This window comes from Rhinoraja longicauda, chromosome 20 (assembly GCF_053455715.1).
Source record: "Rhinoraja longicauda isolate Sanriku21f chromosome 20, sRhiLon1.1, whole genome shotgun sequence".
Taxonomy (NCBI): domain Eukaryota; kingdom Metazoa; phylum Chordata; class Chondrichthyes; order Rajiformes; family Arhynchobatidae; genus Rhinoraja; species Rhinoraja longicauda.
In genome coordinates this window covers 38,359,773-38,377,996 of record NC_135972.1, presented here as the reverse complement: position 1 = coordinate 38,377,996, position 18,224 = coordinate 38,359,773, and the positions used below count along the sequence as shown (strand labels likewise).

Sequence of the window (18,224 nt, the reverse complement as noted above, 5' to 3'; positions counted from 1 at the left end):
CACCTATTCCTTCTATCCAGAGATGCTGCCTGTCCCGCTGAGTTACTCCAGCATTTTGTGTCTATCTGCAGTCCCTTCCTGCACATGTGTATCCAGATACTTCTGCCTGTACACTGACCCCAGAGATACTTGTTTGGGCTTTAAGACTGGAAATGCTGGGAGCAGTCAAGGATCACCTGTGTGAAAGTAACAGAGTTAAGGTGTCAGGTTGAAGACTCGTTATCAGAAAAGGCCTCTGGAGATTTTTAATTATCAATTCACGTTTTTTTAGAGGTTGGATGGCAGGCCGGGAATGTGTGTTGCAAGTGACAGGGCACGGAGCTCTCTCCTGGAGCGGACAGTACAAGTTAGCAACACAAGATGACAGGAGACAAACTGAGACCAAGATCAGGTGCAGTGACTCCATTGATTATGATTGAAACATTACAGGAGTGCAACACTTGCAAACACATGCAGGCTAAAAGGACTCAGCCGTCTATTATTTGGGAACAGCAAGACCCCTACAGGTCCAAAACAGCAGCTGCAATGTGCACACAGGACAGCAGCACAAATTGTATCAGGTGCCATGCTGTTGAGTGAGACAGCACAAACCGTGAGTGACTGCCGAGTGGGTATGCCAAGTAGCCAGTTCACCAAGTCAGCCATAGTATTCAGTGCCAACTAGGGATGTCAACTTTCTCACTCCTAAACAAGTGACACGGTGATGTTGCCACCCCGCGCCCCACGTGACCTCATCCAGCCAGCGGCCACGTGCTCTCGCTCCACCAATGGCGGCCACCCGGGCCGGGAGACGGGTTGCTATGCAACCTCCGTTAGGCGGCGCCCAGGCCTCCGGACCTACACTGTCCGGCCCTACACTGTCAGGACCTACACTGTCCGGGCCTACAGCGTCTGGGCCTACAGCGTACGGGCCTACAACGTCCGGGCCTACAGCATCCGGGCCTACAGCGTATGGGCCTACAGCATAAGGGCCTACAGCTTCCGGGACTACAGCATACGGGCCTACAGCGTATGGGCCTACAGCATATGGGCCTACAGCATAAAGGCCTACAGCGTCCGGGCCTACAGCGTACGGGCCTACAGCGTAAGGGCCTACAGCGTAAGGGCCTACAGCGTAAGGGCCTACAGCATCCGGGCCTACAGCATACGGGCCTACAGCGTCTGGACCTACACTCTCCGGACCTACAGCGTCCAGTCCTACAGCGTCCGGGCCTACAGCGTATGGGCCTACAGCGTCCGGGCCTACAGCATACGGGCCTACAGCGTACGGGCCTACAGCGTATGGGCCTACAGTGTAAGGGCCTACAGCGTACCGGCCTACAGCGCCCCCCTTTCGTGGGCCTAATACGGAACAAGGGCGGTCCCATATGGAACAAACCAATTTAGCCCAATATATCATATCATATCATATCATATATATACAGCCGGAAACAGGCCTTTTCGGCCCTCCAAGTCCGTGCCGCCCAGCGATCCCCGTACATTAACACTATCCTACACCCACTAGGGACAATTTTTACATTTACCCAGCCAATTAACCTACATACCTGCATATACGGGATGTCCCGGCTAATATGGGACAGTTGGCAACCCTAGTGCCAACAATGTCACATTAGAGATACAGATTAATTCCCTACCCCACATTACACATTTGAAATACGTTCAGTTTCAGTTTAGTTTATTGCCACGTGTACCGAGGTACAGTGAAAAGCTTTTTGTTGCGTGCTATCCAGTCGGCAGAAAAACAACACATGATTACAATCAATCCATTTACAGTGTCCAGATACATGATAAGGGAATAACGTTTAGTGCAAGGTAAAGCCAGCAAGCCCGATCAAGGATAGTCTGAGGGACATCAGAGGTAGAAAGTAGTTCAGCGCCGCTCTCTAGTTGGGTAGGATGATTCAGTTGCCTGATAATAGCTGGGAAGAAACTGTCCCTGACTCAAAGGTAGTCCGAGGGTCAGCAAGGAGGGTAATTCAACAACAGATGGTATTCCACCCACACAAACAACCCCACCCACCACCACTAAGATAGCATGAAGTGACCACTGTGGTTGCGACCAAGGTGCCAGAGGAGGTAGATGAGGCAGGGACTATCCCAACATTTAAGAAACATTTAAGGGCCTGTCCCACTTAGCCGATTTTTTTGCCGACTGCCGGCGACTGTCAAAGTTGCAGCAGATCGCCAAAATTTTCTTTTACCCGACGACAATGACTACGACAATGCCGAGTCAGGTCGAGATTACAGCGTCTTCGGAAACATCGCAAAATCCCCACGCTGTCAATGCTTCTCCGGCGTCCTGATTTTCGTTGAAATCACTGACAAGTCGGTAAGTACTTGAGAGTTTTGAACATCTTGTATGGGTTACTTAAAAACCAAGCTTCACTGTAACAAGGTATAAACTGGATTTACTTCCAGTTTATTAATAGCTGTATTAAAAACACTAATTTTAAAAGTGGTTAAGTGGATTTTTGTGAAAAGTGTGTGGGCATTCTTTGAAAATGTACGGGAGATGCATATCTGGTTTCTGGGTTGCATATCTGGGTTGGGAGCCCACTTTAAATGTAACGGCTGATGGCCATAAACATCGCGAAAATTCCCACGATTACCTGACCGTCAAACTGTCGCCTCCAATCTACCTGTCAAATGTCCTGACGGTAAATAAATTGGTTAAACACAAGCATTTTATGGTATCTTGAAATGACTTTACTTATTTTAATATTACTTGCTTCTAAATGCATCTAAGACAACCTAGCAAACCTGGGGACAGCATGCGACAGCGCCCGCAATAAGCAACGATACCTGGCGACAAGCCAGCTGTCGCCGAGAAATTTCAAACTGGATGATTTCTCAGCGACATTAAATTTTACCATTTGACATCTGGCAAATTCTGCAGAACCATTTATCAAGATATTTAAAAATATATATTCTCCCCCACTTAATTTTTGACATAGCTGTTTGCAAATCTTTACTCTGTTTATCAACTATTCAGATAAATAGTAAAACCTTTCGACAATGCTTGATATTTTATAAATGCAATGATTCTGTTTTAAAAGTTTCATTTTAACTTTTGCGGCAAAATTATTTTAAGCATAAATAATTTTAAGCATTTAACCTGTACAGTATGCTTAACAAAGGTGGAGGGTATCGGGTTGTGAGATAACATCAGTGATATATGGAAGATTTGGAGAACAGCTGAAATGCCTGGGTCTTGATGCCATAGTCAGTGATCAATGGTATTTGCCCATGAGCTGGCACTAATCTAGACCCCAGCTGAGGTTGCTAATGAAGCAATGTACGTGGTTAAGATTATAAATCAAGCAATGAACAGAAGCTAAGCATAACAGAATTATTTATTTATCATAGAACACCCAACTGTGGTTCATTATCAGTCAGTGAAAAAGTACGGGGGGGTGGAGGGGGCTATGTATTCTTAATCTGTGATACTTGCATTTTCAAAGATGCAACTTTTTGATCCCACTATTTAGATGCACAGAATCTTGCCCAGAGTAAGTGAAACGAGGACCAGAGGACATAGGTTTAAGATGAAGGGGAAAAGATTTCATAGGAATCTGAGGGGTAACTTTTTCACACAAAGGGTGGTGGGTGTATGGAACAAGCTGCCAGAGGAGGTAGTTGAAGCTGGGACTATCCCATCGTTTAAGAAACAGTTAGACAAGTAAATGGATAGGACAGGTCATAAGGTCATAAGGGGATAAGTGATAGAAGTAGAATCAGGCCATTCAGCCCATTAAGTCTACTCCGCCATTCAATCGTGGCTGATCTATCTCTCCCTTGTAGTCCCATTCGCCTGCCTTTTCCCCATAACCTCTGACATCTGTACTAATCAAAAATCTATCTCTGCCTTAAAAATATCCACTGACATGGCTTCTACAGCCTTCTTTGGCAAAGAATTCCACAGATTCACCACCCTCTGACTAAAGAAATTTCTCCTCATCTCCTCCTAAAAGAATGTCCTTTAATTCTGAGGCTGTGACCTCTAGTCCTAGACTCTCCCACTAGTGGAAACATCCTCTCCACATCCACTCTATCCAAGCCTTTCACTATTCGGTACGTTTCATTGATGTCCCCCCTCATTCTTTTAAACTCCAGCGAGTACAGGCCCAGTGCCGACAAACGCTCATCATAGGTTAACCTACTCATTCCTGGGATCACTCTTGCAAACCTGCTCCTGAGAGAAGGAATGAAGTGACGTTTCCCATCGCCCATTCCTTCTCTCCAGAGATGCTGCCTGTCCCGCTGAGTTACTCGGTCATTTTGTGCCTATCTTTGGTGTAAACCAGCATCTGCAGTTCCTTCCTGCACAACCTGCAAACCGTGTAAGTCTTTGGAGTAAGGGAATAAACACCCGGAGAAAACAGGGGCTATGGACCAAAAGCGGGCAGGTGGGGCTAGATAGTACGGTTGCCAACTGTCCCGTATTAGCCGGGACATCCCGTATTTTGGCTAAATTGGTATGTCCTGTAAGGGACCGCCCTTATCCCGTATTAGGCCCGGGGGGCACTGTAGGCCCAGACGCTGTAGACCCCGACGCTGTAGGTGTGGACACTGTTGGTCCGGACAGTGTAGGTCCGGACAGTGTAGGTCTGGACACTGTAGGTCCGGACAGTGTTGGTCCGGATAGTGTAGGCCCGCAAAGAGTAGGCCTAGAGGCCCGGGCGCCGCCTAACGGAGGTTCCCTGCCCGCCTCCCTGCCCGGGCGGCCACCATTGGTGGAGCGGGAGCACATGGCCGCTGGCTTTGTGAGGGCATGTGGGGTGCGGGGCGGTGACATCACCTTGTCCCTTATTTGGGAGTGAGATAGTTGGCAACCCTACAAGGTAGACACAAAATGCTCAGCAGGTCAGGCAGCATCTCTGGGGAGAAGGAACAGGTGGGACCAGTGTAGCTGGGACATGTTGGCTGGTGTGGGCAAGTTGGGCTGAACGCTGTATCACTCTATGACTCTATGACAACTGGTTAGTTACTGCGTGATGTCTTTTAGCTATTGCTACTCTTGGGTGTGGGCCATCTTTCAAGTTATGTTGGTAGCAGCCAATAGTACAACCAGGAACTAATCTACATGAACTATTTGCAAATGTAAACTGCAAGCAGTAATCAGCTTTATAATTAAAAGTACAGTGAGGCAAACAAAGAATTCTATCTGCAGAGCACAGACCACTGGCTCACAGCAAAGGCCACTCAAGATTTATGGTTTGTAAACTGACAGACCATGAAGCATTCTCATGTATATTGATCAAATGAAAGACAATGGGACTGTTATTCGCCTACGTCAGACATCGTCTAAGTTATTTTGCACCATTTTGATAGAGATCAAAGAAGGTTTCAGGCCAGACTGATTATTTTTTCACTTAGCACATCAAACATGGTCACAATCATACATGCTCTGCCAATCAATATTTGGAGTGTTTGTGTACCCAGAGAGTCAGCGTGTATTAGAGATACAGCATGGAAACAGGCCCTTTGGCCCACCGTCCATGCCAACCAGCGATCACCCCGTACACTACCACTGTCCTATACAATAAGAATCATAGGAGGAGGGGGAGTTCAACGAGATCTGGGTGTCCTAGTGCATCAGTCAATGAAAGGAAGCATGCAGGTTCAGCAGGCAGTGAAGAAAGCCAATGGAATGTTGGCCTTCGTAACAAGAGGAGTTGAGTATAGGAGCAAAGAGGTCCTTCTACAGTTGTACCGGGCCCTGGTGAGACCGCACCTGGAGTACTGTGTGCAGTTTTGGTCTCCAAATTTGAGGAAGGATATTCTTGCTATGGAGGGCGTGCAGCGTAGGTTCACTAGGTTAATTCCCGGAATGGCGGGACTGTCGTATGTTGAAAGGCTGGAGCGATTGGGCTTGTATACACTGGAATTTAGAAGGATGAGGGGGGATCTTATTGAAACATATAAGATAATTAGGGGATTGGACACATTAGAGGCAGATAACATGTTCCCAATGTTGGGGGAGTCCAGAACAAGGGGCCACAGTTTGAGAATAAGGGGTAGGCCATTTAGAACGGAGATGAGGAAGAACTTTTTCAGTCAGAGGGTGGTGAAGGTGTGGAATTCTCTGCCTCAGAAGGCAGTGGAGGCCAGTTCGTTGGATGCTTTCAAGAGAGAGCTGGATAGAGCTCTTAAGGATAGCGGAGTGAGGGGGTATGGGGAGAAGGCAGGAACGGTGTACTGATTGAGAGTGATCAGCCATGATCGCATTGAATGGCGGTGCTGGCTCGAAGGGCTGAATGGCCTACTCCTGCACCTATTGTCTATTGTCTATTTACAATTTATAAAGAATTAAATTGACCTACATATCTGAAAATAGACACAAAAAGCTGGAGTAACTCAGCGGGACAGGCAGCTCCTCTGGAGAGAAGGAATGAAGTGACGTTTCCCATCACCCATTCCTTTTCTCCAGGGATGCTGCCTGTCCCGCTGAGTTGCTCCGGCATTTTGTGCCTATCTTTGGTGTAAACCAGCACCTGCAGTTCCTTCCTGCACAACCTGCAAACCGTGTAAGTCTTTGGAGTATGGGAAGAAACACCCGGAGAAAACCCATGTAGTCACAGGGAAAACGTACAAACTCCGTACAGACAGCACTCATAATTAGGATTGAACCCGGGTCTCCAGCGCTGTCAGGCAGCAACTCTACCACTGTGCCACTCTGGTGCTCACAACTCTTACTTTGAGTGACTGGTGTTTTTGTCCTCAGAGGTATTTGAACTATTCATGAAAATTATTTTGTCCTACAGAAGGATTTTCTTGACAGTTACGATATGTTTCAATTCAGTAATTTAATGGTGCTATTTACGTACCCCCCAGAAATTGAGGAAACTATGCAAAAATGTATTTAATCACCTGCTGGTAGATTTCTTCTTTAGAGTATAAAAACGCGATGTTCAGGGAAATCCTATCGAGAGGTTTTCCCAGGAGAGATTGTTCCATCATGTCTCTTTCTAAATGGCTGCTCGTGTGGATTAAATACCTTTTACATCTGCAACTCTGGTCTCTGGCTTATTCAAAATAACAACAGCTACAACTCCACATGTGTTTCATGTGTTCTTCATCGATTTCAAGTTGGAATCAAGTTGGAAAATCTAAAAATAATATGTCGCGAGTGCTCCCGAAGGTTCCCGAACCAAAACGTCCTGTCTGAAGAAGGGTCTCGACCCGAAACGTCACCCATTCCTTCTCTCCCGAGATGCTGCCTGACCTGCTGAGTTACTCCAGCATTTTGTGAATAAATCGTCTCCTATCCATGTTCTCCTGGCCCGTTGAGTTACTCCAGCACTTTGTGCCCTTTTTTGTAAACCAGCATCTGCAGATCCTTGTGTCTTTTCAAGGGCTTTTTCTTGGTTCCTTGGCTTTTGCGCGAATGAGATGTTCCTTGACATTGGCACATTAGTGGTCATTACCCTGGAAATATCACGTGCCTGGGAAAATGCAAAAAAGACATAGATGGACATAGAAAATGTCAAAGAGGACGAAGAAGATGTTGTTGGAAGGGATTACAATACCCCACAATTACAGGAGTAAATCTTATCCTTAAACTCGAGATGCAGGGTTTTGAATCCACGTTGGCACAAATCACCTGGACACGGCAGTAAATGTGCCAGTAAATGTAGTATTTTGTGTTTGGGTGATCAGACTCTCGGTTGGATAGTTAATTGCCTGTACTAGCTGTGAAATGTTAACTAACCTTATGTATGGGAGGATAGGGTGAAAGAATGATGTGTGAGCCGTAACTGATGCATATTACTGATGGGCGAATAATGATGAATTGAGCCACATTTGAGGCTAATGGTGCAATTGGAAGGATGATGCATTCGAACATGAGTGTGATTATTCATTAAATATTTGTGTGGTACAGCCTCTAGATTTTGGGGCTTGATTTCTTTGTGTATCAATATTGAAATACGTTCTAGCAATTACATTTGTTTCAATTTTCAAATGTTGTAATAATCTGTAAAATTCTATTATTGATAATTGTCTACTCGACTAAAATTGAAAGGAAAGCTTGAAGAATGTTGTGACTGCATCATTCAAGTTCTCAAAACAGGTAGCTATAAGCATTTTACTTTTTCATTGTGAAGTTTCAGAAATAAGGAAGAATTTCTGAAAGAGAAAGGTTTAGTTTAAATTTAGTTTCGTTTCGTTTTGAAATACAGCGCGGAAACAGGCCCTTCGGCTTACTGAGTCTGCACCGACTAGCGATCCCCACACATTAACACTATCCTACACATACACACTAGGGACAATTTACACCTACACCAAGCTAATTAACCTACAAATCTATACGTCTTTGGAGTGTGGAGGAAACCGAAGATCTCGGAGAAAACCCACGGGGAGAATGTACAAACTCCGCACAGACAGCATCTGTCTGTACCTGGGTCTCTGGTGCTTTAAGGCAGCAACTCCACCCCTCCGCCACCATGCTGTCTAGCGTAACTTTCCAATTAGTGCATCAATACAATTAATATCCGTCAATAAATATCAAACAAAATTAAAAGTGGTAATCAAATATTAGGAGTTCAATATAGATACAAATAATAGAAAGCTTGTCAACTTGGGTAACTCTCAGTGAGGCAAGCCTTTGAAATAGACATCAAAACTGAACCGGACAATTAATTAACGTGAAGTACAAAGGGAAGTATCGAACAAAACAAGAACTATAGCATAAACATTTTAGATGTCATACTGACATTCTATACATGCATCTAAGCACCGACATGTCTCAGTAAAATGACAATTTCAATCTCCCCTGCATTCTTGGGTGAGGTCAATTAGTCTTTCAAATCAGTTCATCCATTCAATAACATCCTGGTCAATCTGATCTAATTCTATCCCGAAGATAGAAACAAAATGCTGGAGTAACTCAGCGGGCCAGGCAGCATCTCTGGAGAGAAGGAATTTTAGACTTGAAGAAGGGTCATGGCCCAAAACGTCACCCATTCCTTCTCTCCAGTGATGCTGCCTGTCCCGCTGAGTTACCCCAGCATTTTGTGTCTATCTTCAGTGTAAACCAGCATCTGCAGTTCTTTCACTCAGAGAAGCTGTGGAATTCTCTGCCTCAGAAGGCAGTGGAGGCCAATTCCCTGGATGCTTTCAAGAGAGAGTTAGATAGAGCTCTTAATGATAGCGGGGTCAAGGAATATGGGGAGAAGGCAGGAACGGGGTACTGATTGTGGATGATCAGCCATGATCACGGTGAGTGGCGTTACTGGCTCGAAGGGCCGAATAGCCTACTCCTGCGCCTATTGTCTATTGTCTATTGTCTACACTAATTATATTCCTATCTTATTAACTTATTCTATCTTATTCTTGATAAAAATTTATCAAACTAAAAATTAAAATGAGTGTTTGATTTTGCATTTGCTGCTTTTTAGAAAAGCATAGAAAAATAGATGCAGGAGTAGGGCCTTTGAGCCAGCACTGCCATTCAATATGATCATGGCTGATCATTTAAAATCAGTACCCTGTTCCTGCTTTCTCCCCATATCCCTTGATTCCTTTAGCCCCTAGACCTAAATCTTTCTCTTGAAAACATCCAGTGAATTGGCCTCCACTGCCTTCTGTGGGAGAGAATTCCACAGATTCACAACTCTGTTGGTGAATACGTTTTTCTGCATCTCAGTCTTAAATGGCCTACCCCTTATTCTTAAACTGTGACCCTTGATTCTGGACTCCCACAACATCGGAACATTTTTCCTACATCTAGTCTTTCTAATCCTTTAAGAATTTTATGTTTCTATAAGATCCCCTCTCATCCTTCTAAATTCTAGTGAATACAAGCACAGTCGACCTAATCTATCAATCCCGCCATCCCAGGAATTAACCTGGTGAACCTATGCTGCACTCCCTCAATAGCAATAATATCCTTCCTCAAATTAGGAGACCAAAACTGCACACATTACTCCAGGTGTGGTCTTACCAGGGCCCTGTACAACTGCAGTAGGACCTCCTTGCTCCTACACTCAAATCATCTTGCTATGAGGCTAACATGCCATTAGCTTTCTTCACTGCCTGCTGTACCTGCATGCTTACTTTCAGTGACTGATGTACAAGCATACTCAGGTCTTGTTGCACCCCCTATTTTCCTAATCTGACACCATTCAGATAAAAATCTGCCTTCCTGTTCTTGCCACCAAAGTGGATAACCTCACATTTATCCACATTATACTGCATCTGCCATGCATCTGCCCACTCACCTAACCTATCCAAGTCACCCTGCAACCTCATAGCATCCTCCTCGCAGCTCACACTGCCACCCAGCTTAGTGTCATCTGCAAACTTGGAGATGTTACATTTAATTCCCTTGTCTAAATCGTTAATATATATTGTAAATAACTGGGTCCCCACACTGAACGTTGCGGTACCCCACTAGTCACTGCTTCCGCTTCTGCTGTCTCTGTTTGTTGTCGTTCGCCTGACTGAGGTCAGTTGACAGGGCTCACCATGGGGAGGTTAACAACATGAGCCCCGCAAAGAGTGGGTCGCCCTGAAACGGCTCCGCACAGCGGTCGGCCAGTTCAACGCCAACATGCATCATTGAGGGTTGCGTTCATCAGCAGCCTGCGTGTGTGGAGCAGACCAGCAAACAGCGTAGCACGTCATTCTCGACTGCGCTGCCTCCTGGTGGAGGGGTAGACCTCACGGCCCTCGACTACAGCACAGTGCACTGGCTACAGCGCCTGGCAGGCATTACATAACTCCTGCTGCTTCAAACGCAAGAAGAAGACTAGACACTGCCTGCCATTCTGAAAAGGACCCGTTAATTCCTACTCTTTGCTTCCTGCTTGCCAACCCAGTTCTCTATGTCAATACCCTACTCCAATACCACGTGCTCTAATTTTGCACATTAATCTCTTGTATCCTCAAAAAATTCCAGAAGATTAGTCAAGCATGATTTTCCCTTCATAAATCCATGCTGACTTTGACCGATCCTGTCACTGCTTTCCAAATGCGCTTCTATAACATCTTTAATAATCGATTCAAGCATCTTCCCCACTACTGATGTAAGGCTAATTGGTCTATAATTCCCCGTTTTCTTTCTTCCTCCTTTCTTAAAAAGTGGGGTTACATTGGCTACCCTCCAGTCCACAGGAACTGATCCAGAGTCGAGAGAACATTGGAAAATGATCACCAATGCATCCACGATTTCTAGGGCCACCTCCTTGAATACTCTGGGATGCAGACCATCAGACCCTGGGGATTTATCTGCCTTCAGTCCCAACAGTTTACCTAATACCATTTCTTGACTAATGTGGATTCCCTTCAGTTCCTCCCTCCCACTGGACCCTCAGTCCCCTAGTATTTCTGGGAGATTGTTTGTGTCTTCCTTAGTGAAGACAGAACCAAAGAAATTGTTTAACTGTTCTGCCATTTCCTTGTTTCCCATAATAAATTCACCTGTCTCTGATTATAAGGGACCTACATTTGTCTTCACAAATCTTTTCTGTTTTACATATCTAAAGAAGCTTTTACAGTCAGTTTTTATATTCCCTGCAAGCTTTTTTTCATGCTCATTTTTCCTCCTCTTAATTAACCCCTTTGTCCTCTGCTGAGTTCTAAATCTCTCCAAGTCCTCCGGTTTGCTGCTTCCTCTGTCCAATTGAAAGCCCCTTACTTGGCTTTAACACTATCCTTGATTTCCCTCGTCAGCCACGGTTGAGCTGCCTTCCCCGTTTTATTTTTTCGCCAGACAGGGATGAACAATTTTTGGAGTTCATCCATGCAGTCTTTAAATCTTTACTATTGCATCTCCACCGTCAACCCTTTAAGTATAATTTGCTGGTCTATTCTAGCCACTTCCCGTCTCATACCTTCAAGGGCCTGCCCCACTTTAGGTGATTTTAAGGCGACTGCCGGTGACTAGGCTGTCGCCGACAGTTCGCCGGGGTGTCGTGGACATGATCGTGAGGAGTCTTCCAAGAATCGTAGTGGATCTCAGCGTGTCACTGAGAAATCAACCGGATTGAAATTTCTTGGCGACAGCTGGCTTGTCGCCAGGTATCGTTGCTTATTGCGGGCGCTGTCACATGCTGTCCCCAGGTTTGCTAGGTTCTCTTAGATGCATTTAGAAGCACATAATATTAAATTAAGTTAAGTCATTTGAAGATACCATAAAATACTTGTGTTTAACCAATTTATTTACCGTCAGGACATTTGACAGGTAGATTGGACGCGACAGTTTGACGGTCAGGTAAGCGTGGGAATTTTGCGATGTTTATGGCCATCAGCCATTACATTTAAAGTAGTCTCCCAACCCAGATATGCAACTCAGAAACCAGATATGCAACTCCCGTACATTCTCAAAGAATGCCCACACTCCGCACAGAAATCCATTTAACCACGTTTAAAATTAAATTTCTTAATACTGCTATTAGTAAACTGGAAGTCAATCCAGTTTATGCTTTGTTACCATGAAGCTTGGTTTTCAAGTAACCCTGGCAAGATGTTATATTTCAAAACTCTCAAGTTATTACTGACTTGTCAGTGATTTCAGCGAAATTTAGGACGCCGGAGAAGCATTGATAAGGGCTTGGGAATTTAGCGATGTTTCCGAAGACGGAGTAATCTCGACCTGACTCGGCATTATCGTGGTCATTGTCGTGGGGTAAAAGAAAATTTTGGCGATCTGCTACGACTTTGACAGTCGCCGGCAGTCGCCTAAAAAATCGCTTAAGTGGGACAGGCCCTTCAAAGTCTCCATTCTTTAAGTTCAGGACCCTAGTCTCTGAATTAACTGTGTCACTCTCCATCCTAATGCAGAATTTCACCATATTATGGTCACTGTTGCCCAAGGGGCCTTGCACAACAAGATCGCTAACTAATCCTTCCTCATTACACAATACCCTGTCAAGGATGGCCTGTCCTCTAGTCAGTTCTTCTACATATTGGTTTACAAAACCATCCCGTATACATTCCAGGAAATCCTCCTCCTCAGCGCTGCTGCCAATATGGTTCGCCCAATCTATATGAGGATTAAAGCCCCCCATGATAACTGCTGTACCTTTGCTACACACATCCCTAATTCCCTGCCTGATGCTATCCCCAACCTCCCTGCTGCTGTCTGGTGGTCTGTACACAACTCCAACAAGCGTTTTCTGCCCTTGGCTATTTCGCAGTTCTACCCATACTGATTCTACAGCATCCAAGCTAATGTCTCTCCTTGCTAGTGCATTAATCTCCTCATTAACCAGCAATGCCACCCCACCTCCTCTTCCTTTCTGTCTATCCTTCCTGAATATTGAATACCCCTGTTGTTTAGCTCCCAGCCTTGGTCACCCTGGAGCCATGTCTCCGTAATTCCAACTATATCATATTCCTTAACTACTAACTGCACATTACGAATGATCCTCGCATTGAGGCACAAAACTTTCAGGTTTGTTTTTTTAATCTCCCTTCTACCTTTTGCTTCTGTCCTCCTTTTATATCCCTCTGTCTCCTTGAGTTTAGAAGGATGAGAGGGGACCTCATAGAGACATATAAAATTATAAAAGGACTGGACATGCTAGATGCAGGAAAAATGTTCCCAATGTTGGGGGAGTCCAGAACCAGGGGCCACAATCTTAGAATAAAGCGGAGGCCATTTAAAACTGAGATGAGAAGGAACTTTTTCACCCAGAGAGTTGTAAATTTGTAGAATTCTCTGCCACAGAGGGCAGTGGAGGCCAAATCACTGGATGAATTTAAGAGAGAGTTAGATAGAGCTCTAGGGGCTAGTGGAATCAAAGGATATGAGGAGAGGTTGGGCACAGGTTACTGATTGTGGATGATCAGCCATGATCATAATGAATGGCGATGTTGGCTCGAAGGGCTGAATGGCCTCCACCTGCAACTATTTTCTATGTTTCTATGTTTCTAAGTAAATGGGGCAGGCAAATGCAGACAGCACCAAATTCTTTTCACGTCAAAGCAAACACATGTGTTAGTAATGGACTTCATTGCTCCAGCCTATTAAGCATGAGAAAAAGCATGAACAAACAAAGATATAATGTGTAGGAAGGAACTACAGATGCTGGTTTAAACTGAAGATAGACACAAAATGCTGCAGTAACTCAGCAGGTCAGGCAGCATCTCTGGAGAGAAGGAATGGGTGACGTTTCGGGTCTCGACCAAATCACTGGATGCTGCCTGTCCCACTGAGTTACTCCAGTATTTTGTGTCTGTAAACACAAATATAATGTGAAGAATAGAACTAAAATGATTTTCTTCAGTAGTTTTCAAAAATCTATTGGCAGTGCAAGTTTTAGAGTCATAGAACTGTCCCTAAATTTCTAATATTTATGTATGTGTCCATGGCCAGGAGCTCCAGAAACGATGCCGTTACATTCTGCACGCTTCCCTGCCAGGAACCCATAGCGCACTGCTCAAGGTACAGCGGGCTCTGGGATTTTCCTTCCTTCTTGTCACGCCCCAATTGTAGAATGACTTACTTCCACTCCAGTTCAGTTTAGTTTTTATTTAGTTTAGAGATACAGTGCACAAACAGGCCCTTGGCCCCAACGATCCCGTTATCGCCAGGTTGTCACCAGGTGATTAAGGTTGTCGCCCGTGCTGACTTCGACGAATTCCAAGTGTGGACTTGATCTGATCATCCATCAGTGTAATGTGTCCATAGCTGTTAGGTTTTGTATGTTTTTGCACTGGTATTCTGTTTAAAGTTTGAATTTTAAAGTTTGAAATTTGAAATTTATTGAAATTTATTCTAGTTTATTAGAATATTTTTGTATGCACTTTTGTATGTTCTTATCAACCTTTAAAAAATTTTTGTTTGTATATCAATAAAGGAAATTCTTGACATTTTGACGGAAAATTGATGTATGAAGTTATTGTATTTCAGAGTAGTTTCTCATGGCATCACTTTCAAATAGTCATGATGCAGAATGATTGGAAACCCTACCATACACCACCTTTTATAGGGAAAGTGGGTGAAACGTGAATTGTCTTCAGTTATCTTCAGTCTTCAGGGTCATAGCTTGTCGCGGGTGGACGTAGGTTGACTTTGGTTGTCACCTCTGTGTTGGTAGGTTGTCGTAGGTGCGGTCATAGGTGAACGTTCTACTTGTGACGATAGGGTTGCCGATTGTCGGTAGCTTGCCGTAGCTTGACGTCGACTAGGTGGTAGGTTGTTTTAGCTTATCATAGACATTGTCGTAGGTGGGTTCCAGTCGCTGGTTTTTCGGCGACTTGCTAGGACTATGACAGTCGCCGGCAGTCGCCTTAAAAAACGCCTAACTGGGACAGGGCCTTAGGCAGGAAATGGTGTTGGGTAGACCGATGGGACTGAAGGCTGATAAATCCCCAGGGCCAGGATGGTCTGCATCCCAGGGTGCTAAAGGAAGTGGCTCTAGAAATTGTGGACGTATTGGTGATCATTTTGCAATGTTCTATAGATTCAGGATCAGTTCCTGTGCATTGGAGGGTAGCTAATGTTATCCCACTTTTTAAGAAAGGAAGGAGAGAGAAAACGGGAAATTATAGACCAGTTAGTCTGACATCAGTGGTGGGGAAGATGCTGGAGTCAATTATAAAAGAAGAAATTGCAGAACATTTGGATAGCAGTAACAGGATCGTTCCGAGTCAGCATGGATTTATGAAGGGGGAAATCATGCTTGACTAATCTTCTGGAATTTTTGAGAATGTAACTAGGAAAATGGACAATGGCGAGCCAGTGAATATAGTGTACCTGGACCTTCAGAAGTTCCCACATAGGAGATTAGTGGGCAAAATTAGAGCACATGGTATTGGGGGTAGAGTACTGACATGGATAGAAAATTGGTTGGCAGACAGGAAACAAAGAGTAGGGATTAACGGGTCCCTTTCAGAATGGCAGGCAGTGACTAGTGGGGTACCGCAAGGCTCGGTGCTGGGACCGCAGCTATTTACAATATACATTAATGACTTAGATGAAGGGATTAAAAGTAACATTAGCAAATTTGCAGATGACACAAAGCTGGGTGGTAGTGTGAACTGTGCTATGAGGATGCAAGGTGACTTGGACAGGTTGTGTGAGTGGGCGGATGCATGGCAGATGCAGTTTAATGTGGATAAATGTGAGGTTATCCACTTTGGTGGGAAGAACAGGAAGGCAGATTATTATCTGAATGGTGTCAAGTTATGAAAAGGGCAAGTACAAAGAGATCTGGGTGTCCTTGTTCATCAGTCACTTAAAGTAAGCATGCAAGTACAGCAGGCAGTGAAGAAAGCTAATGGCATGTTGGCCTTCATGACAAGAGGAGTTGAGTATAGGAGCAAAGAGGTCATTCTGCAGTTGTACAGGGCCGTAGTGAGACGACACCTGGAGTACTGTGCGCAGTTTTGGTCTCCAAATTTGAGGAAGGACATTTTTGCTATTGAGGGAGTGCAGCGTTCACTAGGTTAATTCCCGAAATGGCAGGACTGTCGTATGTTGAAAGACTGGAGTGACTGGGCTTGTATACACTGGAATTTAGAAGGATGAGAGGGGAATTTATTGAAACATTTAACATTATTAAGGGATTGGAGAAGCCAGAGGCAGGAAACATGTTCCCAATGTTGGGGGAGTCCAGAACCAAAGGCCACAGTTTAAGAATAAGGGGTCGGCCATTTAGAACGGAGATAAGGAAAAACGTTTTCACTCAGAGAGTTGTAAATCTGTGCAAATCTGTGTAAATCAGAAGGCAGTGGAGGCCGATTCTCTGGATGCTTTCAAGAGAGAGTTAGATAGAGCTCTTAACGATAGCGGAGTCAGGGGGTATGGGGAGAGGGCAGGAACGGGGTACTGATTGTGAATGATCAGCCATGATCACGTTGATTAGCGGTGATGGCTCGAAGGGCCGAATGGCCTACTTCTGCACCTATTTTCTATTCTATTGTCTATTAGAGAAACAGCGCCCTTCGGCCCACTGGGTGCGTGCCATCCAGCGATCCCCGCACACTTACGCTATCCTACACACACTAGGGACGATTTACAATTTTACCAAGCCAATTAACCTACGTGTTTGGAGTGTGGGAGGAAACCGGAGCTCCCGGGAAAACCCATGCAGTCACGGGGAGAACGGACAGGGAGTCAGCCCGTTTCCCTCCACAGATGCTGTCTGACCTGTTGAGTTTCTCCAACAGCTTGTTTTGTTATTGTCTTTCCCTGTGCGGTGACAATGGTACTGAATCAGGTGGTCCATGCTCAATGCCCGGTTTTGATGTCCATACAGATCAATGAACTTTACATTGTTTGATAAAGTATCGTTCAATTCCTGCCAACTCCCAAAGTGGTAGGTACGACAGTCGCTCCGTTTCTCGGTCCCTGCTGCAACTGCTCCAAAGATGGGGTACCCTAGAGCTCCACAGAATCAGGCGGAGACATTGCAATTTACAAGGAGATTCACGAAATCAAGCCGTCAAATCTTCCGTCATCCCAGAGCACCAACCGCCATGAAACAAGACAAAATACCGGTCTCTACATCATCAACTCAATAAACCTTGCCACCAATATCCCCTTTACCCGAGGACGATAAGGGAATGGAATAGTGTAAGAAAATAACTGCAGATGCTGGTACAAATCGAAGGTATTTATTCACAAAATGCTGGAGTAACTCAGCAGGTCAGGCAGCATCTCAGGAGAGAAGGAATGGGTCACGTTTCGGGTCGAGACCACTTCTTCAGACTTCTTCAGACTCCTTCTTCAGGGAATGGAATATGTTACCACCCAACACCCACTCCCGATGTTGTCATTTAAAAAGGGGATTGAGCAACGAGATCCACTCAAATTGGTCAAAAAGGCCCACTTCAAAATGTAATCACTGCTCTACTCACTCCGACCTGCGCGAGATCACCACTTATGAGGTGTTTGTGCAGTAATCAACCAGAAAGATGAGGTTTTCATTTTAGGACATCTGAGATCTTTCTTGATCAAATATGGTTCCCCCCGACCCCCACCTCCCTCAGTTGTGCATGAGGCCCTCACCTGTGCCTTTTCCATTTCCTGCAGTTCTGCTCCCATCCCCTCCCCACACACAGCAGCGATAGAGTTCCCCCGGTCCTTCCTTGTCACCCCACCAGCCTTTGCATCTAACACACAATTCCACAACAATTCAACCAGCTTCAACACAATCCCGCCACCTGTCACATCTCCCCTTCCTTCCCATCCCACCTTTCCGCTTTCCGCTGAGACCATACTTCTTACAACTCCTTGGTTCAATCATCCCTCCCCACCCACTCCTCCCCCCACC

At 45.1% G+C, this 18,224-nt stretch overlaps 1 protein-coding gene across 1 annotated transcript in view; it reads left to right on the top strand.

Moving 5' to 3' along the window:
- Positions 1-360: 360 nt before the first annotated feature.
- cftr (CF transmembrane conductance regulator) overlaps positions 361-18,224 on the top strand; it is a 176,538-nt gene continuing 158,674 nt past the window's right edge. The window contains exon 1 of the mRNA XM_078416674.1: positions 361-560. Within this exon, the coding sequence (XP_078272800.1) occupies positions 361-560 (200 nt within the window). The remainder of the gene's footprint in view (positions 561-18,224) is intronic.